We start from the raw sequence: 24945 nt of genomic DNA on the forward strand, positions 1-24945 counted from the left end.
TGCTAATGGAGGTTCCACTGTATCTGAATTGGCACACATATATCAATCACAGTGTTCCACCTTCTCAGGTGGAGCCCAGTACAAAGCTCTTCCCAGCAGTCTTTGCCAAGGCTACCAGCCCGAGTGTCTTCCAGTTTGAATTGGGGCGGATTAAGGTGAGACACACACATTTGTTTCAGAATGAGTCCCTCCCATGTGGTAGGTTTTCAAAACCCTGCTAAAACCGGGCAGGACAATGTCGTCTGTAACAACTTGTATTTTGTTTACGTCATATTTCTGTTTCTTTTTTTAGAATGTGATGCCTCTGTCAGCTGGTTTATTTCCAAGTGAGAGGAAGAATCTAGTCCCCCAATGTCCTCCACGGTTGCATGTCCAGTTTCTCACACCTGTATTGTGGAGTCGTGTTCCCAATCACTTTCCCAAGGTAACACACCTGCATGGTTGTGTGTTTCCATGCTTGTGTGTTAATAGTTATATTCACAGGTGTCAGTATCTAGAGTGAATGACCGACATGGCTGGCTGATTCACTGCAACGAACCTCTGCAGTTTCTGTCTCTGCACATACCTGAGGAGAACAGGTGGGATGCACTCATACACCATCACAAATGTCACCGAATCACACACTCGCCTCCCTCGCACATATTTCAATGCCATTCCTCTGTTCACTCATTTCTAATTTGGTGTGTGTTGTTTAGGTCAGTGGATGTCCTGGAGCTCTCAGAGAGGAGGGACTTATTAAAGTTTCACTATCACACCCTCAGACTATACTCTGCAATCTGTGCTTTGGGAAACAACCGGGTGGCTCATGCCCTTTGCTCCCATGTAGATGAGGCACAGCTCCTGCATGCTATAGAGAATAAATATATGCCAGGTAAGTCCCATAGCTTTGAAAAACAACAACATGCACTAAAACAAAGTGTAAATTAAGCTTTATTCCCTCATCATTACATCAGAGTATCCTAGTAGTGTTATGTGTTGAAACCACTGTATTTTGCAGCAAAAATGCTCATCGTTGTAAAAAGCATGTCATAAGCGCAGTCTTTCAGGCTGTTGCCTTGGAAACCGCAGGGTTGCAGATTCAAGGCCTGCTGTAAACGTGTACTGTACATTTGTTGCAAACTATTGTGAGAACAGGCTAATGCCTTAGTGAGCCAACATTTTTTTCAATAAACTTGATGTTGGCTCATTGGTTAGCTGCCTGACAGAGGAAAATATATGTGAATAATACGTGATAAAAATGTTAAATTCATATATTTAAATGAGGGCTGTCAAAGTTAACGCGATAATAACAAGTTAACGGAAATTCCCTTTGACGCCACTATTTTTTGACGCATGATTAACATGCGCACGCCACGACCCTCAGCCCACACCGTAGTTTGAGAAAATGCAGCGGCGCCGCAACCGATGCCAAGCCACAAGTAGGAACAAACAGAAAGCAGGAATGGACACAGAAAAGGGCACCCTGAATGGCAAGCCTAGCCTCAAAGCCCCGACCAAAGTCACTTGCATCCACTGTTGCTGCAAGCCGAACTTGTCACTGGAGAACGCTAAGGCCCAAACACCACCCGCTGGACCCAGCTGGAGAAACCACCGGAGCCCTGCGGGTATTCTTTATTGTCATTTATACAGTGGTACCCTGGCATACGACTGTCCCTAAAATTTGGGTTACGAGCTGCTAGTTACCGGCAGGCATAGCCCAAGACAGCTATTTGGAGGGCATGTGTTACCTTAGTAAATGGGGACAAAGGCAGAAGTGAAAGAGCACACACACAGCACTCAATGAGATGGCAGTAAAGGCTTGCAAGGGAATTTATTAGCGTTATTATTATTATTAGCAAATTATTTGTGTTTTTGCTTGAAGTGCTGTGTTTGTCAAAGTGGGCAGAATAAATTGTCCATGTTGCAAAACCCGACGTGTCATACTTCCATGCTGCTGAAGTCACTACAATATATCGGTGCAGTATTAGCTCTGTAAACTACAGTTTTTTTGTAAGTTGTCAATAATACCCTGTTTTCATTTCACTTAAGTGGGAGTTACATCCCAACGTAAGTGTTACCAGACGCATGGGCTCCGCAATTTGGGATCAAACATGGGCCAGCACATGGAAGTAGGGTATCAAAGCAGTGGCAAGTACGTCGTACTTAGGGAGCAAGTGATTCGTGACACCCACATCGTCCTTCGTTGGTAGCTTTTCGATCGTGAGTGCGGCATGCGACTCGTGCGTGCTATCGTGACTAGAATCAGAGTGTCCACCGGGACGAGCCGCCTGTCGTGGCCGGGCAAGGTGCATTATTGTCGGATACGCTATGTGAGCAGCCGCTGTGCGTCCAGGGAGGTCGGGAGGAGTCGCTATGTACACGATGTACTTTTAATCTTGCGACACACGCACTCCTCCTCTGCCTTGCTGCGTCCTGGCTGCGTGCAAGGTTTTCCTGCATGCACGCAGAAAATAATTTTCATACCAATTTTCTACGGGCTTCGCGTGCTGTCTGCGGGTTTTAAAATCCGTGCGAGCAATGTGATTGTCTCTTGCGATTTTTCTCCATTTTTGCTTGTAGCCAACACGTAGGAGCACGTACGTCGGGATGCAAGTCTCCGTTTAGTTGTTGGGTGTTTTTCTAAACCTTTATTTGTAATCTTAATCACAATTGTATTTTGCGAGATTATTTGCTTGAACAGAATGATATTTGAGTGATGGACAGTTTACCTTGCCAATGTCTACTTGTTGTACATAGTATTTTTTTTTTTTTAATACCTTGAGGTCCATTTTGTGTTGAACTGTGTAAAAAAATAGATGGTTTAATAAACAAAAATGTGCATAAAGCAAACATATTATCCAGTCTGATGTTGATAAGTGTATTAAAAACCTTTAAAATGATCTTTCAAAGGTACACTTCTATCTGCGCTTAATTGTGATTAATTATGAGTTAACTATGGAAAGAATGTGATTAATTGCGATGAAATATTTTAATTGACAGCCCTAATTTAAATATTTTTTTAATTTTAAAAATGTATTTAAAAAATGTATGTAAATTCAATATCCCACTCCTCTTTAAACATACTCTCCAAATGATTTTGAGGCTATCGCTTTGCAATGTGAACTTTCAAAATCAGCTTAATTGGCCAAATATGAAATATGGAATTTGACTCTGGTTAAATTCAGCTCCCTCCATAGATTTCCAATGCTGTGAAGATGATTAAGATCCAGAGCAGACAGACAAGGCCTCTCCGGGATCTTAATGTGCTTCTTTTTGAGCCACTCCTTTGTTATTTTGGCTGTATATTTTTTTACTACTTTTTTGTTTACTGAAGTATATTTTGGTCATACTTTAGTTATCTTAATTGATTTAGTTTTAGTATACTTTTAATCTTCACATTTTAGTCAACTAAAATAAAAGTACAAAATATGAAGTATAAAGGATAAGACATCTTTAAAGTTTAATTCAAACCACCTTTATTTTGGCCAGGGGTGTTGAAAGTGCAGCCCAGGGGCCTTTTTTTTTTTTTGGCCCTCAAGACATTCTAAAAATACAAAACGTAAAAAAAAAAGACAGAAAAAATGGGGGAAAAAAGGGCAGTAATTTTACGAGAATAAAGTCATAATATTGAGAGAAAAAATTGCATGAAATTGAAATATTAAAGTCATCATATTATGAAAAACAACCAAAACAAAGAATAAAGGTGAAATGTTAGGAAATTTAGGTTGTTGGTAAAAGTTATGATATCATGATAATAAAATCTAAATATTATGAGAATAAAGAATAATGTTAAGAGAAAGAAAATGTGCAAGAAGGAAGCTGAAGTATTTGTACAAAATAAAATAAAAACAGCAAAAATGAGAGATCTCACAAAAGTATTGCATTATCTCGCAAGTTTTCTTTTTTTTAACCCATCAATTTTTTTTGTCCATGTCCCTTCCGGGGCGCCGTATGAGAAAGCGTAAATGAAGGAAAAATAGTTCATTGATACAAATAATATGTGTGTCACCAATAACACAAAGTTGAGATGTAGGCCGTTTTTTTGTTTTTTAAATATAAAAAAAACGTCTCAGTATATCTGCATGGGTTGTTCAGCAAATGTAAAAGTGGTCACCGCAGTATGCGGCCCTCGGTGGAAAAATTTTAGACACCCCTGATTTAGGCTAACTGCAAAGCATCTCAATAATACAATTCATAGCAAAAAGTAGATGTGCTCTCAATGAAGGTTAGGTTATTAATAAGTCAATAATCTCACGCTATCTTTACTGTTTTGCTTGAAATTAAAACAATCTAATGTTTTTTTTCTCAGATGTTGAATAATAATATTATAAGAATAAGATGACAACGTACAACTACTGGATGAAATAATGAACTCTAGGAATCTATAATGCAATTCTCTTCTTTCTCTGGAATAAAACCATAGTAAATATAACATATGAAAATAACAGATGTACAAATCGATTGGGTTTCATTTCTGTCAACTACGCCATAAAGCTAGTATGTTATCTACGAAGCACCTCATTATGAACACCGTGAAAGGACTACTTTTATAGCCTAACAGTAATATGTTTCTGTGTGATGTATTTTTATTTTAGGTTTGCTTCGTACAGGCTACTATGACCTCCTGATTGACATCCACCTGAGCAGCTATGCGACAGCTCGCCTCATGATGAACAATGAGTATATTGTTCCAATGACAGGGGAAACCAAGAGTATAACCCTCTTTCCCGATGAGAAGCGGAAACATGGTCTGCCTGGCATTGGTCTGAGCACTTCTCTGAGACCCAGAATGCACTTTTCATCTCCGAGTTTTGTCTGTGGGCCTGGATTGTCATCTCGAACCTCTTGCAACAATGGATCAGGATCGGGAGAGTCTTACCAGTACAGCCCTGAATTTCCCTTGGACAAACTAAAAACAAAAACAATTGAGATGTTAACAGAGGCAGTCTGTGAGGGGAACATGCATGTGAGGGATCCAATAGGGGGCAGCACTGAATTTCTCTTTGTCCCGCTCCTAAAGCTCTTATACACCATGCTAATCATGGGTGTTTTCCAAAACGGAGATTTGAAGAACATACTGCAACTGATTGAGCCGTCTGTGTTCTCCGAAAGATGTGAAGGGCAGGAAGACATGCATAGGGAGGTGGGACTGGTAAAGGGGGTGGAGGCAGAGGGAGGAGGAGAAGACGAAGGAAGAAACTTGCCCAAAGAGGGACTGTTGCAGATGAAACTCCCGGAACCAGTCAAACTTCAGGTAACTGGCAGTAAACTGTACATTTTTGTTCTGTTCTTTATTGTACCACCTTATAATGTGCAGTGTACATATTCTGGCTTGGTAACAGCTTTCACATAATTTTGATAGTGTGTATAAAATGTTTGTTTTTGTTTTTCTATTAATACATAATTTATAGTATATCTCAAGTTGCAGGAGATTATATATCAAAGTAAACTCGGGGTGTCCAAAGCACGGCCATTTGCGACCCATGACTGGTTTATTATTGGCCCGCTGCATGTAGAAAAATAAAATAAAAAACTAAAAAAAAACAGAAAAAATGGGAAAAATAGAGCAAAAAGGCACAATGTAAAGAAAAACATGGACATGTTGATACTATTAATTGATAATAGAAATATTTGCCTTTAAATATACAGTGGTGTGAAAAAGTGTTTGCCCCCTTCCTGATTCATTTTTTTTCACGTTTGTCACATTTAAATGTTTGAGATCATCAAACAAATTTAAATATTAGTCAACGGCAGCACAACTGAACAGAAAATGCAGTTTTTAAATGAAACTTTTTATTATTAAGGGAGGGAAAAAAACAAACCTACATGCCCCTGTGTGAAAAAGTGAAACCTAATAAGTGGTTGGGCCACCCTTAGCAGCAAACACTGCAATCAAGCATTTGCGACAACTTGCAATGAGTCTCTTCCACGCTGTGGAGGAATTTTGGCCCACTCATCTTTGCAGAATTGTTGTCATTCAGCCACATTGGAGGGTTTTCCAGCATGAAGTGCCTTTTTAAGGTCATGCCACAGCATCACAATAGGATTCAGGTCAGGACTTGGACTAGGCCACTCCAAAGTCTTCCTTTTGTTTTTCTTAGCCATTCAGAGGTGGACTTTCTGGTGTGTTTTGGATCATTGTCCTGCTGCAGAACCCAAGTTGGTTTCAGCTTGAGGCCACGAACAGATGGCCGGGCATTCTCCATCAGGATTTTTTGGTAGACAGCAGAATTCATGGTTCCACTTATCACAACAAGTCTTCAAGGCCCTGAAGAAGCAAAACAGTTCCAGACCATCACACTACCACCACCATATTTTACTGTTGGTATGATGTTCTTTTTCTCAAATGCGACGTTTTGAAGCCAGATATAATTGGACACACACCTTACAAAAAGTACAACTTTTGTATCGTCAGACCACAAAGTATTTTCCCCAAGGTCTTTGGGATCATCAGTATTTTTTTATGGCAAGATTGAGACGAGCCTTAATGTTCTTTTTGTTTAACACTGGTTTTTGTATTGGAACTCTGCCATGCAGGCCATGAGGCCTGCAGTTCTTTGGATGTTGTTGTGGGGTCTTTGTGATCTTTTGGATGAGTCGTCTCTGCGCTCTTGGGGTAATTTTGGTTGGCCAGCCACTCCTGGGAAGGTTCACCACTGTTCCATGTTTTCCCCATTTGTGGTTATTGGCTCTCACTGTGGTTCGTTGGAGTCCCAGAGCTTTAGAAATGGCTTTATAACAATTTGTCGGCTGATAGATCTCAATTAAGCTCAATTAAGTTATGTTTTAACGGGGGGGGGGGCAAATCAGGTTTTCACACCACTGTATTTAAATATGTTGGGGGGCGGGGGGGTTAGCCTTTTAATAAAATATAAATACAATTTCAAAGTCGCCCCTTGCATTGCCCCTTTGTTTTTTGTGTATGGTGGAAAGGTTTGGACACCCCCGATGCAAACGTTATTGTGTTTCATGTATATACCCTTGCTATAGATGTTGCTTCAAATTTTGACAAAGGTCAATTTTTTAAAGGTGTATATTTGCATTTTTAATCATGATAGTTACATAATTGATGACCCACTTGTTGTAAACTATTATGCAACTGATATATGACTGTTGCATGCTGTTTGTGTACCATAGATGTGCCATGTTATGCAGTACCTGTGTGACTGCCAAGTGCGTCATCGTATTGAAGCAGTAGTAGCCTTCTCTGATGACTTTGTAGCCTCTCTCCAAGAAAACCAGAGGTTTCGCTACAATGAGGTGATGCTTGCGCTAAACATGTCTGCTGCTCTCACCGCCAAGAAGACCAAAGAGTTCAGATCCCCTCCTCAGGAACAGGTAGGAATACAAAAAAAGACTGCGCAGACAGGAGAAAACAAATCTTTCATGGTACCCTCTATTTATTCACTGAGTAAGTAGTGCACAAACTTGTAAGTGAGCAAAATAAACAAATTAAGGAAACAATAACAAACCCAAAAGATTAAAATGATATAATTCTTTAATAGGTGTAATGCAAAAAACTAAAATACAAAAAGCCTTTTAGGTTACAGTTAGTGTTGAAGAAATTTAGCTCATGTTTTTGTCATTATTCTCAAATTTCCCCAGCTGTGTGTTGACGTGTTGAATTCACCCAGGAAGTGTTTCTCATGCAGATTAACATGTTGCTGAACTTTAAGAAGGAGAAGCAAGAGTGCCCATGTCCCGAATACATCCAAGAACAGCTACTTGACTTCCACGAGGACCTCATGATACACTGTGGTAAACTTGTGAATGTACAGTTAACCAAACTTTTCATGTACAGCAGACTTTGAGAGGGGCACAGCAAGGAAGCGAGCATTTAGTTTTAGAAAATCAATCATTTCGAATATACACTCCTGATCAAAATTTTTAGACCGGAGAAAAAATTCCAAGAATTTACATTTTGCACTGTTGGATCTTTCCAAGGTTCTAAATAGAGCGTCAAAATACAAAAAGAAGAAATGGGAGTGAGACAAAAACTAAAATTGAGTAAGCAATGTATTGCAAACAAGCATTTGAAGTGAAATAGGCTGTTCATCAGCTGATCAAGAGTTTAAGACAAAAGCCTTTATAAAGCCAAAATCTTGGCAAGAATATGGATTCAGTGTCATTTTCTGTCAGATATTCACACTGTCATGATCTCTTAATGGCAAAGGCAAAAAAAAAGGTTGTCTTTTGCATAAGCAAGGCCTCTCGCAGCGCGCCATTGCTTCTGAGGTTGGACGCAGTAAGACAGTCATTTGAAACTTTTTCAAAGATCCTGAGGGTTATGCAACAAAAAAGTAAAGTGGTAGACCGCAAAAAATGCCACCGGCCCTGTGCCGGAGGATCCGATTGGTTGTCCGTCAAGACACGGGACGATCCCTGGCCCAAATGAAGGTTGTTACGGGTGCAGAGTGCAGTCCAGTAACCATCAGACGGCATTTGCAAGAGGAGGGTTTTGAGTACATAAAACGTCTTCAAAGACCTCGTCTCCTTGAACGCCACAAAATTGCCCGTTTGGAATTTGCACGAGAGCACCAAACATGGGACATTGAAAGTTAGAAGAAATTCTCTGATGAAAAAAATGACGGTCCTGATGGCTTCCAATGTTACTGGCATGACAAGGAGATCCCACCTGAGATGTTTTCCACACGGCACAGTGGAGGGGGCGCCATCATGATCTGGGGTGCTTTTTCCTTCAATGGAACAATGGAGCTTCAGGTTGTGCAGGGGTGTCAAATGGCAGATGGCTATGTGGAGATGTTGCAGGGGGCATCCCTCATGACTGAGGGCCCTCGTCTGTGTGGTAATGACTGGCTTTTTCAAAGAGAAAACGCTGCAGTTGGCAATGCCCACCTGACAAAGGACTTCTTCCATTGGAATAAGCTCACTCTTTTGGACCATCCTGCGTGTTCCCCTGATCTAAATCCAGTTGAGAACATTTGGGGATGAATGGCAAGGGAGGTTTACAAAAATGGGCATCAGTTCCAGACAGTGGATGCCCTCCGTGAAGCCATCTTCACCACCTGGAGCAACATTCCCACCAGCCTCCTTTTTATAGCCATGGTCTTAAACCTTTGATTAGTCTATTTCACTGTAATGCTTGTTTGCAATAAATTGCTTCATTAAAAAAAAAAAAAAGATCTCACTCCCATTTCTTCTTTTTTAAGCTCTACTTGGAACCTCCTTAAGATCCAGAAGTGCAAAATTTAAATTCTTGCAATTTTCCAACTGGTCTTAAACTTTTGTTCAGGTGTGTATATACATTGATTACCTGTGTGCATTATGTTTTATACAGCATCTCTGTTCTGTCAGGTATAGAGTTGGATGAAGATGGTGCTTTAAATGGGGACAGTGATTTCACCATTCGAGGTCGACTCATGTCGTTGGTGGAAAAAGTGTCTAACCTGAAGAAGAAGATGGCCAACCTGCCCAAGGAAAAGGCAGACCGGAAACCCAGTACGCTCACTGTACATCAAAGTCTACACCACTATAGTCTACACTATTGTTAAATTAATTCTACTGATGCAAATGCGTGTCACTGATTGTCTCGTGGTTGACTCGCCTGACTTCTGTTCAGGCAACGTGGGTTCAGTCCCTACTTAGTGATGGTGGTAATGTGGAATGTGGATGAGTGGTAGAAAATGGACGGATGGATGATTAAAATGACTATTTTGCTTCAATACTGTATACTCCAAAGCCATACATTCAAGCTATGCAGAATACTAGACAAAGACGCATAGTAGCTTTTCGAACCATCTAGATTTACAATATGTTAAGATTTGCCATTTCTCTGCATCTGTCTCTTCAGGTACGTTACAGCAGTTGGTTTCAGACACGATGGTTCGCTGGTCTCAGGAGTCGCTTATTGAGGATCCTGAGCTCGTCAGAGCCATGTTTGTCCTGTTGCACCGACAGTATGATGGCATTGGAGGACAGGTTCTTTGCTGAATTAATTTTGTTCTTAGCAGAAGCGGTTTATTTGAAAATAATATCTCTGTGCTAACTCTTAGTATTTCAAAAGTAGTATGTTTTAAATTGCACCAAAGTTTTGATAGTGTGTAGAGCATATACAGTTGTCACACAATGAAAAGTGCATTCCAAAATTACATGTACAGTAGGTTTTGACAGTACACTATGTAATACTACTTCACTGCAAATACGGTATGGAAATAGCATTTTTATTTAAAACTGGCACTTTCTACTGGGACTTTGTGACACCATCATGAAACAATAGTCTGCAAAGAATAATGAAGGCAATGATAGAATTGTATCTCTCTGTCTAGGCCCGGGCACTTCCCAAGACCTACACAATCAACTCTGTATCGATCGAGGAAACCATCAATCTCCTGGCTGCTCTAGGTCAGATCAGATCGCTGCTGAGTGTGCGCATGGGTAGAGAAGAGGAGAAACTTATGATCCGGGGGCTGGGGTGAGAATCCCTGAAATCCCTGCTCGTCTCATTTTATTTTTCAGACAATGTGCATGTTTATGTGTAAATTACTTTCCACATCATTGTGTCATGTGCATTGTTGTAAGTAATCCTTCCTCTGCAGTGATATTATGAACAACAAGGTGTTCTACCAGCATCCTAATTTGATGAGAGCTCTGGGGATGCATGAGACTGTCATGGAGGTTATGGTGAATGTACTCAGCGGAGGAGACTGCAAGGTATGGGTGATGAATATACAGTGGTGGAAATAAGTATTTGAACCCCTGTTGATTTTGTAAGTTTACCCACTGACATATCAAGTCAAATAGATTTTATTCATGTAGCACCAATTCACATCAGACATTATCTCAAGGCTCTTTACTTTTTGGATGATATTCTGTCTCTCTAAAATTAACTTACAAATTGTGTATTGCTCGCTTACAGAATCAGCAGGGGATCAAATATTTATTTACCCCACTGTATATTCTTTAATTAATTCATATAAAACAACACTAGCTAGGAAAGTGTTTTTTTGCAAAGAAAAGCCTGATGTGATGCATTTGTCACAACTGCAAAACCACTCAATACATTTCACTGTTTCACTTGAAATGTAAACTCGGTTAGCGTAGTTTTCTGTTAACGTTGAATCTTTTACACCAAAATTTTGCCTCTGTTTTGCATACATTTTCCACTTAGCGTATAATATGGGGCGCGTCTTGTTGTGTTATTAATACACCGCGTGAGTCCAACTATGTTCTTAATGTATTTTTTTTAATCACAAACCGTCCTTGTTAGCAGCTTGCTAATACATTGAAACAATAACAGGAAGTCAACTCTGTCACCTGTCTATGATGTCATCAGTGGTTGACTCTGTCGTTCTTGGCTAACTAACAGAGTTACACCGCAAGTCTCAGAAATGTTAACACAAAACAAGTTTTTCTAGGTTTACAATTATGGGTTTTGCTTGCATTTCAATTCTAAATGCATATAAATGATGAATGAATGGGATAAATGAACATTTAAGGTTACGTTTACCGTCATTGAAGATCTGATGTTGTGTTGCCAAAGACACGATGCGGTAGACACAACACAGATTAGTTATTTCTTGAATTCAATAGTGTTTCTCACCTTCTTTATCAAAATGCTGTCACTGGCAACCTTCTTTGGCTCCATTTTGGGTTATTTTACAGCCGTGTTCAAAAGAAAAGGAGACTTGTGGTGAGAATCACTAATATAAACTGTTGTTTTGTTGTTTTTTTTAAGTCTTATACTAAGGGATTTATGGGCTCAAATATACTCCTGATCAAAATTTTAAGACCAGTTGAAAAATTGCAAGTATTTACATTTTGCACTGTTGGATCCTAAGGAGGTTCTAAGTAGTGCTTCAAAATGCAAAAAGAATAGTAATGGTTTAATTGGTTTAATTTGAACATGCATACAAGTTACAACGGAACGCATTTTCCTTCAATGGAACAATGGAGCTTCAGGTTGTGCAGGGGTGTCAAATGGCAGCTGGCCATGTGGAGATGTTGCAGGGGGCATCCCTCATGACTGAAGGCCCTCGTCTGTGTGGTAATGACACTGCAATTCACAATGCCCGCCTGACGAAGAGGAATAACCTGACTCTTTTAGACCATCCTGCGTGTTCCCCTGATCTAAATCCAATTGGCAAAATATGGGGATGTATGGCAAGGAAAGTTTACAAAAATGGACATCAGATCCAGACAGTGGATGCCCTCCGTGAAGCCATCTTCACCACCTGGAGCAACATTCCCACTAGCATCCTGAAAACACTGGCATCAAGCATGCCCAAACCAATTTTTGAAGTAATGAAAAAGAATGGCGCAGCTACTCAGTATTGAGTCTTTTTTGGAAAAATGTCTCTTTTTCTTACAGTAACTTTCTCAATATTTTTTTTTTGTCTCACTCCCATTTCTTCTTTTTGCATATTGAAGCTTTACTTAGAACCTTCTTAAGATCCAACAGTGCAAAATGTAAAATGTAAACTCTTGCAATTTTTCAACTGGTCTTAAAATTTTAATCAGGAGTATATTTGCTTTAATACATACTTGAAAAGTTTGTTAACCTAAAAGTTTCCAAATTATATTTGTAACATGAAATTATTAATTGTTAATTGTTTGAGACTGACTTAATATTAACATGCACACAATAGGAAAAAAGGATAACCTGTAAGAGTATCCCAATTTAACATTTTTGTTGTTTTGCAGGAAATCACCTTCCCCAAAATGGTGGCCAACTGTTGCCGTTTCCTTTGTTACTTCTGTCGAATTAGCCGTCAAAACCAGAAAGCTATGTTTGACCATCTGAGCTACCTACTGGAGAACAGCAGTGTTGGTCTTGGTAAGTGACTGTGTGCGTGTGTGTGAGTGTGTGTATATATGTGAGAGACAGAGAGAGAGAATGTCCATGTTGTGGTACGGCGGCGACAGCTGTCAGGAGTTTCAGAAGTTGTTATAATTTCACGAATGTACAAAGCCACACCTTACTACAGTGGTGTGAAAAAGTGTTTTCCCCCTTCCTGATTTATTTTTTGCATGTTTGTCACACTTAAATGTTTCAGATCATCAAATAAATGTAAATATTATTCAATGACAACACAACTGAACGCAAAATGCAGTTTTTAAATGAAGCTTTTTATCATTACCAGAGTCCTACGCAGAACACACAACCTCATCAAGGACAGCACACATCCACAACACTCATTATTCACACTCCTACCGTCAGGCAGACGCTACAGGAGTTTGAAGTCCAGGACCACCAGGCTGGCAAACAGCTTTTACCCACAGGCCATCAGGCTTCTCAACGAAGCACTCACACACGCCGCACGCAACACACACTCATAGCACTTTATTTATTTATTATTAATTTGTATATTTATTTGTATGAATGTCTCTTCTTTTTGTTGCTGCTTAATTTATTGGTATATATGTTTATGTTTCTTATGTTCTTATTCTTTCTTGTGTTTTCTTTCTTTTCTTGGGAGAATGAACAGAATAAGATTTTCATTGCATGGTATAACTGCTGTTTTACTATGCACATGACAATAAAACTCTCTTGAATCTCTTGAATTACTGGAGAAAAAAGGCCAAACCTACATGGCCTGTGTGAAAAAGTGATTGCCCCCTCTGTGAAAACATAACTGAGATTAATTGAGATCTATCGGGCTGGAAAGTCATAAAGCCATTTCTAAATCTTTGGAACTCCAGCAAACCACAATGAGAGCCATTATCCACAAATGGCGAAAACATGGAACAGTGGTAAACCTTCCCTGGAGTGGTCGGACAACCAAAATGACCCCTAGAGCACAATGACGACTCATTCAAGAAGTCACAAAAGACCCCACAACAACATCCAAAGAACTGCAGGCCTCACTTGCCTCAGTTAAGGTCAGTGTTCATGACTCCACCATAAGAAAGACACTGGGAAAAAACAAATGCATAGCAGAGTTCCAAGACGAAAACCACTGCTGAACAAAAAGAACATTAAGGCTCGTCTCAATTTTGCTACATCTTGATGATCCCCAAGACCTTTGGGAAAATACTCTGTGGCCTGACGAGACAAAAGTTGAACCTTTTGGAAGGTGTGTGTCCCATTACATCTGCCGTAAAAGTAACGCTGCATTTCAGAACAAGAACATCATACCAACAGTAAAATATGGTGGTGGTAGTGTGATGGTCTGGGGCTGTTTTGCTGCTTCAGGACCTGGAAGACTTGCTGTGGTAAATGGAACCATGAATTCTGGTGTTTACCAAAAAATCCTGAAGGAGAATGTCCGGCCATCTGTTGACTTCAAAATGAAACCAACTTGGGTTCTGCAGCAGGACAATGATCCAAAACACACCAGCAAGTCCACCTCTGAATGGCTGAAGAAAAACAAAATGAAGACTTTGGAGTGGCCTAGTCAAAGTCCTGACCTGAATCCTATTGAGATGCTGTGACATGACCTTCAAAAGTCGGTTCATGCTGGAAAACCCTCCAATGTGGCTGAATGACAACAATTCTGCAAAGATGAGTGGGCCAAAATTCCTCCCCAGCGCTGTAAGAGACTCATTGCAAGTTATCACAAACGCTTGATTGCAATTGTTGCTGCTAAGGGTGGCCCAACCAGTTATTAGGTGTAGGGGGCAATCACTTTTTCACACAGGGCCATGTAGGTTTGATTTTTTTTTCTCCCTTAACAATAAAAAGTTTAATTTAAAAATGAATTCTGTGTTCAGTTGTGTTGTCATTGACTAATATTTAAATTTGTTTGATAATCAGAAACATTTAAGTGTGTCAAACATACAAAAAAATAAGAAATCAGGAAGGAGGCAAACACTTTTTCACACCACTGTATTTACCATATTTATAAATATGAGTATATGCATAAGTTCTACATGTAAATCAGAGGTGCACGCACTTTTTAACATGCAAGTTACAAGTCGACATGATCCATACAGTATATATAAAATCTAACCGGTAAAGTTTGAAACCACTATACTACATTCTAGGGGTGTGACAAGATCTTGTGTCACAATATCTTGCAAGATTAAAATGATGTGTTAATTAAGTCTCAGCAATATAAGACTAGTGGTTCCACTGAGTGTTTTCCTAGTTATGCCGAGGAAAATGGCGTAGAGGTTATGTTTTGACTTGTTGGTTTTCCCCTTTAGCATCCCCATCGATGCGAGGATCCACCCCTCTTGATGTGGCTGCAGCATCAGTGATGGATAATAATGAGTTGGCCCTTGCTTTGAGAGAGCCAGATTTAGAGAAGGTAAATCCATCTTAAATGCAAAATTTACAAATGGTTCATATGTTAAAAAATGTTAACTTTTTATTTTGGATATGTTCCATGTTTGAAACAATGTTGGAAATTCTACATGCTTAAAATGATCTATCTATCTATCTATCTATCTATCTATCTATCTATCTATCTATCTATCTATCTATCTATCTATCTATCTATCTATCTATCTATCTATCTATCTATCTATCTATCTATCTATCTATCTATCTATCTATCTATCTATCTATCATCTATCTATCTATCTATCTATCTATCTAAACTTTGGTCTTCGCTCTTTTTTTCCCTTAAAAAAAAATCCCAATATTTCAACTTTCTTCTTAAATAATCTTCGTAAATTTTCTTCTCGTAATGTTAGGACATATTCCCATAAAATTATAACTTTTTCCACAATCAGATTTTTTAAATTACAACTTGTTTTGTTTATTTCTCATAGTATTGTAACTATTGTTTTCTTTTAATATTACAAGTTTATTTTGATAAAATTGTGACTTTTTTTCATGTTGGAATACTTTCATTACATTTTGACCTTATTCTTGTAAAATTACAGCAGTTTTTAAGTGTTTGCAGTGTTTAAATTAGTTTTCTTATTTAGCTATATTTTTAGACTATGCCATGGGCCCACAAAAAACAGCCACAGGCCGCAAATGGCCCCTGAGCCGCACTTTGGACTCTGCCCTGATCAGTCCTGATCTAGTTTGAGTACGCCCTTAACGTACCGTAACGGACTGTTACTTGGTACTACTTATGTCAATTATCAGCTTCGGATTAGCTTGCTTACTTTGGCATATGTGAAAAATTTGAGGAAATACATTTAGGTTGACTTTAGCCATGATGATTTTCATGGGTAATTGAAATAACATTGAAAAAACACATTGAGTAACCTGAATGTAAAAAATGATGTTCTATAAATGCGGCCCATTTATTTGTTGATTTTTGTTGATCTGTCATATTTTCTTTCCAGGTGGTGCAGTATTTGGCCGGCTGTGGACTGCAGAGCTGCGCAATGCTGGTGCGTAAAGGATATCCTGACATCGGCTGGAACCCTGTGGAAGGAGAACGCTACCTGGACTTCCTGCGCTTTGCCGTATTTTGCAATGGTGACTGTTTCACTATTCCATTGTCTCATAGTCGGCTAATCAGTTGAGATGATTCTGAAATGAAGTACCGGTAGTGCTTTTATTTCTCAGTAGCATGATTCGTATTGATGTTTAGCAGAATAGACACGATCCCATCTTATCACATACACAGGTGGAGCAGGCTGGATTGGGGTATCTCCTGCCTATTCCGCGGCGCCTGTCCACCGGGCGGGGTTGGAGATGTGGCTGTGGACCTGTCCGCTGGCCGTAGCAGAGCGGTAGTTCGCCCTGGGTGGCCTGGCTTGTGGGGCGTTTTTGTCTGGTTCGCCTGCCCTTCCCTGGGGTGGCCCGTTGGGGCCGGTTTATGCCGGGGCTTGTGCTGGGGGGGCGGCTTGCGGTGCTTCCCTTGGACTGACCTGGGCCGTGGGCACTTCTGCGCGCTTGAGTGGGGATTCGGCAGTCTCTGGGGGGCAGTGCCCGTGCTGCTGGTGGCCTGCATGCCGCCGTGGTGCCTTGGGGTTGCTGTGCCTTGGTGGCTGCTGGGGCGCCGGGCTGTCTGGTGGGGTGGGTCTTGGTCTGGTTGGGCCTGGGTGACGGGCGGGCAGTGGGGAGCGTGCGTCCTTGGGCTGGGTTTGCTGGGGGTATGGTGCTCTGCCGGGCGTTTGGGCGTTTGTCGCCGCCGGTCTTTGTGCGGGGGATATCTTGCGACGAGGCTTCCGGGTGTCGGGCAGTCGACCATGGTGGGTGTGTGTGTGCGGGTGTGTGTGTGAATGTGTGTATGTGTGCGTGCGGGCTTTCATTTATTTATTTTTTTTCACCTATTAATTAATTTATTTTATTCCTTTTTTTTAAAATGGGGAAACACAGGGGTTTGCTCCATGGGGGATGGTGCTGAGCGTTGCATCTCTGCCGCCCGGGCCTCCGTCGGGCGGGGGGAAGGCGATGCCTCCTTCGGCCCTCGGCGGGGCGGTCCTGTGTCGGGGGTCGAGCATGGGGTGGCGTGGGGGTGGGCCGGGCTCTGTTCCCTGGGTGTGCGGGGTGGCGGGGGGTACTGGCGCTTCTGCCGTGGGCGGGCTCCTTTCCGGGCCTTCTGGTGTGTGGCCCCCAGGTGGCCATCTGCCCTTGTGGGGTGTGATCTCTCGGCAGTCTCCGGGGTCGGCTGTCCTCCGGCCTGCAAGTGCCCTGTTTCTGGTTGGGATTGCCTCTCTGCGGCCTCTTGGTCTCTTGGTGGTCTTCCCGGGGGGGGAGGGCTCTGTGGGCTGGCTCTTGGGGGGCTGGTCTTGGTGCTGCCCGTCCCTGTGAACCCTGTGGGTGGCCTGGCTGTGTGGGGCGGAGCTTGCTGGGTGGTGGGAGGCAGCCCTCTCCAGCCCAGGGTTTTATTATGTCGTTGGTTTTATTACAGCGACGGTGAAGTCGGCAATATGATTGTAGTTATTAAAATTGTGTGCCTTACAGTTATTGTCATTCTGATAACTATCATAGTTAATAATTTCATTACTGCTATTACTACTAATATATATGACTGTTTCAATGCAGTATTATCATTGTGGTTGTTGATATTATTTTGTCCTCTCCGTCATGTTCTTTATAGCTGTCACAGACATTTGCTGATGTAGTCCTGTTTGTTTCTGTTGTTTTCATATTGTTGTCACAATTGTTGTTGTTGCTGTTGTCCTTGTCTCTCTCTTTATTGTCCCTCTCTTGTCCCCGCTCTCCCTCCTCTGTTTTCTTCTCTCTTCTTCTCTATCCCCTCCAAATTTTCATAACAACAAAACATCAAAGGTCAATAAATTCTGTATAACAGGGGAAGTGTATCTCACACTTTTCCTTGGCAGAGCAAATCTGTTGAGCACGTAAGGGCATCTCGATCAACAACACTATCTGCCCTCGTGGCTGGACAAAACTCACAAAAACAACAAAAAAAAGGTATTGACGTTTAGCTGATTTCTCTGTGACCAGGTGAAAGTGTGGAAGAGAACGCCAACCTTGTGGTGAGACTTCTGATTCGTCGACCTGAATGCTTCGGCCCCGCACTTCGGGGAGAGGGTGGTGATGGGTTGCTGGCAACGATGGAAGGAGCAATTATGATTTCTCAGGATCCCTCTCAAGATGGTCCTTCTCCTACATCAGAGAGCAGCAAGAATCTGTAAGAAAGTGTTTGCTTATTATAATTAAGATGAAAAAAATCATACTGTTTGCTGGTTCATGTCCTATCTGGAGGACAGGAAGTACTTTGTTGGAACTGGTAACTGTGTCTCAGACCAAATGGCTATGACCTGTGGGATTCCCCACGGGTCAATCCTGGAACCCCTATACAGTAGTTCAGTCTGTACATGCTGCCTTAACCCGGCTAATATGCAGCTGCAATGTGTCCTACCACAACTATGCAGACGACACTTGTCACTGACGGCAGGCGAACATTGCATCAAACAGTTCAGTCAGTGGATGCAAAACAACTTTCTCCAGCTAAACTCAGACAAAACTGAAATCCTTGTCTTTGGTCCACAGAAACACAGACAAAGTGTTATTAGCCACTTTGAGACACTTTTTTGCTAAAACCTAATCATCAGGTTTGAAATGTAGGGGTAATAATGGACTCAGATGTGAACTTTAACAGCCACATTAAATCAATAACATCATCAGCTTTTTACCACCTAAAAAACATTGCCAAACTCAAGGCAATAGTGTCTAAGGCGGGTTTAGAGAGACTAATCCATGCCTTTGTCTCCAGCAGGCTGGACTACTGTAACTGCCTTTTCACCGAGCTCTCTCAACGAGCTGTAAAACAGCTGCAGTAAATCCAGAATGCTGCTGCTCGAGTGCTAACTAGAACCAGGAAATATGACCATATTAGTCCAGTACTCAGGTTTCTGCACTGGCTTCCTGTCGATCAGAGAATACACTTCAAAACAGCTCTGCTTGTGTACAAGTCTTTTCACTGTCTTGTGCCAAAGTACATAATACAACATAAAGTGGCAACAAAAACCTCAATACTGAATAAAGCAAAATTAGTTGTAGACCAAAAATCACTCCATACTCTCTACTGCTCTCTGGTATTACCATATCTAACTTACTATGTGGCGATATGAGGAAACAACTATAAAAGCACACTTTACTCATTAACTATGCTCCAAAATGTGAGTTAGGATGATCTATAATGCCGCTTACATGGAACATACAAATCATTGATTCTTAAAATCTCAATTATTAAAATTTGCTGATCTGGCAAACTTTCAAACAGCTAAAATTATGCATGAAGCAAGCAATAACATGTTACCCAAAAAACGTAAAACAAAAGAGGAAAAATATGATCTTAGGGAAAAATTCAACCTAAAACACTGACTAAACCTAAAACAAAAACCTTCAGTTGTTCTGTGTGTGGAATCAAGTTGTGGAACGGATTGAGTAAGAAACTCAAACAATGCACTAAAATTAGCGATTTCAAGAAACAGTACAAGCAGTTGATGTTTGTAAAGTACAAGGAAGAAGACACCTGAACCACTGTGCACATATAATGCTATGTCTAACTAGTACATTTCTGTACTCACTCATCAAACGGTGTCTATGTCAACTATTTCATCAGTTATTATCAATGTATCATTTACCATCATTAAGCCGGTTGCACATTGAACAAATGTATTGCAACTGAGGTGAAACGGATGAGGGTTAGGATCAAATAAGATTTGCTTCTTGCTACTCTCTTTTGGACATGCAGAATTGTGAATTGTGTTATGTGATGTGTTCCAGTGTTACCGTTACCAAAGTACATCTTTGACATGTTAGAGCCACATAAACTATCTCGAGCTCTGAGAACCTCAGGGCGGGGTCCCCTGTGGGTGCCCAGAGTCCGGACTAAACACGGTGAGGCTGCGTTTCAGTTTTATGCTGCCAAAATCTGGAACAGTCTTCCAAAAGATGTTTGACAATGCTCAACTTTTGGCAGTGTTCAAATCCAGGCTGAAAACACTTCTATTCAACTGCGCATATGACAACTAAGTATTTTATCTGCATTCTTCATTTTTTTTGTTTTTGTTTGTTTTATGGAATGATTTATGGAATTTTATGTAACGATTTTAGAATGATTTTATGTTTTTATGGAATGATTTTATGAAGTGATTTTACCCTTGTTTTCTATAAAGCACTTTAAATTATCTTGTGTATGAATAATGCGCTATAAATAAACTTGCCTTGCCTTGCTTTGCCTGATACAAGATAGTTTTAGGTTGTGCAAGACAATGTAACTCAACCACTATGGTCTGAGGATCCTCATTTGGGTCACTGGTCTTTACAAATACTCCCCACAGCATGAAGGCTGTCGCTCTCGGCAACTCGAAACAAGAGTTAGTTCGTCAGCTGCTTCCCTCCCGGATTACTGATGGAGTAGCAAATTCAATTTAAAATGTGATGAGTTGTGATAGTGAATCTATTGTATGTGTGATAGCAGTGATGGGTTGGAGGAAGAAGATGATACCATCCACTTGGGGAATGCCATCATGACCTTCTATGCAGCTCTCATTGATCTGCTTGGACGTTGTGGTCCAGAGATGCATGTGAGTGACAAAACACACCCAAACACAGACTCTGAAAATTGATCCTAATCTAATATATCATTGTCACTCTTTTGCATCAGCTGATACATGCTGGTAAAGGTGAAGCAATCCGCATCAGAGCCATTCTAAGGTCTCTTATTCCCATTGAAGACCTCGTGGGTGTCATCAGCATTCCTTTCTCTATGCCAAGTCTTGCTAAAGGTAAATGCATCCTGTCAGCGTCACTATTGTCATCATTATCATGATTTATTAGATTAGACGGTGAAAACAGGGCAGAGTTTTTGTAAATTGCTGAAGGCCGCCCGTTATTTGTACAAAGTGCAAGGGAACAGTGCTGCAGCTTGTAACAGTGCTGCGTGTGCATGTGTGTGTGTGTGTGTACACTTGCATAGATGGCATGGTGTTGGAGCCAGACATGTCAGCTGGTTTCTGTCCGGATCATAAAGCTGCCATGGTTCTGTTTTTGGACCGGGTATATGGTGTAGAAGACCAGAATTTCCTCCTTCACCTGCTCGAGGTCGGCTTCCTACCAGATCTCAGAGCTGCAGCTTCTTTGGACACTGTAAGTAGTCTGTTGACCGCCATTGTTTTATGCCATTGTATTTCTGTTGTTCTCTTTAAAAAACAATGCCTCATGGGAATGTCTGTTTCAAGCATACAAGCATTTTGTAGCGAATAACACACGAGTCATGATTTTGTACATGATTTGTACACCATGACAGTGGATTTGAAATAAGACAACAAAGTGTTTTTTGAGCGTTCAGCTATTAATTTAAGTGAATAGATTGACGCTTGGACTTCAGGAATTCCACTTTATGCATATGTAACAAAGCTGTAGTGCAGTCAGGCTATAGCTTATATATTACATCCAAACACTCTTTTACAGAGACATACACACACAGACACTCGTTTACACACACTTTATCTCACTTTTCTTGGTCTGGCGACTTCAGCGGCGTGGAAGTATGACAGCGTGGATCTTGCAACATGCAAGTTTTATTCTGTCATCTTCAAAAAACACAGCAGTTCAAGCACAAATGCTAATTAATCGCTAATAAATAACAACAACAAGGGTAATAAATTCCCTCAAGAGCCTTTACTGCCATCTCATTGAGTGCTGTGTGTGTGCTCGCTCACTTCCGCCTTTGTCCCCACATACTAAGGTGACACAAGCCCTCGAAATAGCTGTTTTTGGCTATGCCTGCCAGTAACTAGCAGCTCGTAACGCAAATTTGAGCTCACAGCCGAGAAATGGCTCAAATCTAAAACAACGCTTGTTACTTGGTACACACAAGGTACCACTGTATAAATTGTAATTAAAAAAATACGTGCAGTACTCCAGCACATTCTCTAGCTTATTGAGTTTCTCCATCTGAGTCCAGCTAGTGTCTTTTGAGACTGGACCTACTCTGATGACAATTCAACTCACGACAATAGATCACAAATAACATGTGCACGGCCTTGAAGATAAATTTACCATTCAAAATACTCTTTTGTTTGTCCATTTCTGCTCAATATTTGTTCCTGCTTGTGGCTCAACATTAACTGCAAAACCATTGTGTTTTCTCAAGCTATGGTGTGGGCTGAGGGTCAAACAGGATGTGCACACGTAAAAAAACAAAAATAGTGACATTAAAGGCAATTTCCATTAACTTGTCATCAGTGACCTGTGATTTTGCAGTGATGTTGGAACTTTTCGGGTTTAACACATTCAGGCACTTACATAATTTTAATTTGGCTACGTAATAAATCAAGACCCATATTAAACTTTATCTCCTTTTATGTCATAGTTGTTGACCATTTACTGTGTAGGTGACAAATGCTCTGAATGCTTTTGGTAATCCTCCTTAAATAAATAAATGTTTCTTTAATCCCATTCCTATGCCTCTTAGTTGTGTTAAATGTCATCCTCTCTTTTTTTCCATGTCTTTGTGTTAGGCTGCGCTCAGTGCCACAGATATGGCTCTTGCCCTCAACAGGTACCTGTGCACGGCAGTATTACCACTACTGACGAAATGTGCACCATTGTTTGCGGGGACAGAGCCGCATGCGTCACTGATCGATTCCCTCCTCCACACGGTTTACCGTCTGTCCAAAGGCTGCTGCCTTACCAAAGCACAGAGAGATTCCATCGAAGAATGTCTACTTGCAGTTTGTGGGTAAGAGGACATTTTCAATAATTAACAGGTCATTTAAAGTTATATGGTGAAAAGCATTGAGTTTTTAAGAAACCAAGTCCCAAGCGTCATAATTCCAAATGCTTATTCGGGTCCAGGTCACGCAGCACTTCCCAGCATCCCACACAGAACACAGTGAGGAAGACAGTCAAATGCCTTTTTCACATCCACAAAACACATGTAGACTTGACATGCAAACTTCCATGTACCCTCTAGTACCATGGCAAGGGTGCACAGCTGGTCCAGTCTTCCGCAACCTGGCCAAAAAACACATTGCACCTTCTCTACCTGAGGTTCCACTAATGTGTGGACTCTCAAGAACTTTGGCTTTCCCAGGGAAGCTGAGGAGTGTGACCATCCTATAGTTGCAACCCACCCTCCAGGCCCCCTTTTTAAAAAAAAGGGGGACAACCACCCCAGTTTACCAGTCCCAGGGTAGTGCCTCTGACTTGGTCGGGCCAATCAGCAGCACATAGCAAACATTGTTACTGTAAAGTGTGTGATTTGGTTGATTCATTTGTTTTTTAACCTACAGTATTACGGCATTGTATCTCTACAGTAAACTGAGGCCTTCAATGATGCAGCATCTGCTGCGGAGGCTTGTGTTTGACATTCCTTTGCTTAATGAACACACCAAGATGCCTTTGAAGGTGAGAAACAATAATGTACATATGTGTTGAATGGTTTCTGTTCTACTAACAGTTTATGAAAAAACTGCATCAGCGCAAATGTACTGTTTTATTTGATATCTTCTGATGATTTGCACCCGCATATAATTTTCAGTAAGCAATTTATTGCAAACAAGCATTAAAGTGAAATAGGCTGCTCATCAGTAAACGCTTAAGACCATAGATGAAAAAAACCCTGATACCCCACTAAAATAGAAATAACATTTTCAAAACATGACTATAATGACTGGACTGTAATGAGTAGCTGCGCCATTCTTGTTAATCACCTAAAAAATTGGTTTGGGTATGCTTGATGCCAGTGTTTCCAGGAGGCTAGAAAGAATGTTGCTCCAGGTCGTGAAGATGGCTTCACGGACGGGTACCATTGTCTGGAAATGATGTCCATTTTTGTACACTTCCCTTGCCATCCATCCCCAAATGTTCTCAGCCGGATTTAGATCAGGGGAACACACAGGATGGTCCAAAAGAGTGAGGTTATTCCTCTGGAAGAAGTCCTTTGTCAGGCGGTTATTGTGGACTGCAGTGTTGTCCTGTTGAAAAAGCCAGTCATTACCACACAGACGAGGGCCTTCAGTCATGAGGGATGCCCCCTGCAACATCTCCACATAGCCAGCTGCCGTTTGACGCCCCTGCACAACCTGAAGCTCCATTGTTCCGTTGAAGGAAAAGGCACACCAGATCATGACCTGAATATAAGATGACAAGAAATATTTTTGTAACCAAAAGAGATAAAGATAAGAGATAGAGAGAGAGATAGAGAGATAAGATTAAAAAAATAATAATTTTTAAATCATGTTTTTCATATATCATTATACTTTAGTTTGACAATTTGATGGCTCACCATTATTTTAAGGTTGGCATTTTAACTCCTCTGTTATTTGCTGTTAGGTGCACTCACACTTGTCCTGTTTGGTTCTGTTAAAATGAACGTTTGCTCTCAGAGTGCGCTCAGTTTGGTCACTACCGAACCCTGGTACGTACCAAACAAGCAGGCCGAGACCGCTTCAGAGATGGGTCTCCTTTTTCAGTGGCACAAACAATTTTAGGTTTTCATTATAAAAATGCACCAGCAAGGTGCCACACCATACTTCAGTTTGTGAGGTGTGCAAGTACATTTCACTGAATGAGATGTGGCGAGAACAGACAGAAAAGTAACACAATCACTGCTGCTGCTTTGCAATAAGCGTAAGCGTGGAATTTGTGTCATTTTCATGGTGTCGCCCAAATAAAGG

The 24945-nt window shown here is 41.0% G+C and overlaps 1 protein-coding gene across 17 annotated transcripts in view; it reads left to right on the forward strand.

Moving 5' to 3' along the window:
- Window positions 1-24945, forward strand: part of ryr2a (ryanodine receptor 2a (cardiac)) — a 175526-nt gene that overhangs the window by 77599 nt on the left and 72982 nt on the right. For 12 of the 17 annotated variants that reach the window (XM_054759480.1, XM_054759448.1, XM_054759466.1 and 9 more), the window contains 20 exons: window positions 69-155; window positions 293-424; window positions 484-578; window positions 696-871; window positions 4575-5233; window positions 7117-7317; window positions 7632-7737; window positions 9295-9438; window positions 9791-9918; window positions 10266-10411; window positions 10536-10650; window positions 12640-12772; window positions 15085-15188; window positions 16183-16318; window positions 18257-18443; window positions 20739-20847; window positions 20928-21048; window positions 21240-21409; window positions 22786-23006; window positions 23584-23674. In XM_054759480.1, coding sequence (XP_054615455.1) covers window positions 69-155; window positions 293-424; window positions 484-578; window positions 696-871; window positions 4575-5233; window positions 7117-7317; window positions 7632-7737; window positions 9295-9438; window positions 9791-9918; window positions 10266-10411; window positions 10536-10650; window positions 12640-12772; window positions 15085-15188; window positions 16183-16318; window positions 18257-18443; window positions 20739-20847; window positions 20928-21048; window positions 21240-21409; window positions 22786-23006; window positions 23584-23674 — 3261 coding nt within the window. The remainder of the gene's footprint in view (window positions 1-68; window positions 156-292; window positions 425-483; window positions 579-695; window positions 872-4574; window positions 5234-7116; window positions 7318-7631; window positions 7738-9294; window positions 9439-9790; window positions 9919-10265; window positions 10412-10535; window positions 10651-12639; window positions 12773-15084; window positions 15189-16182; window positions 16319-18256; window positions 18444-20738; window positions 20848-20927; window positions 21049-21239; window positions 21410-22785; window positions 23007-23583; window positions 23675-24945) is intronic. The other 5 variants (XM_054759432.1, XM_054759458.1, XM_054759506.1 and 2 more) reach the window with 2 other exon arrangements.

This window comes from Dunckerocampus dactyliophorus, chromosome 2, assembly GCF_027744805.1.
Source record: "Dunckerocampus dactyliophorus isolate RoL2022-P2 chromosome 2, RoL_Ddac_1.1, whole genome shotgun sequence".
Lineage (NCBI taxonomy): Eukaryota > Metazoa > Chordata > Actinopteri > Syngnathiformes > Syngnathidae > Dunckerocampus > Dunckerocampus dactyliophorus.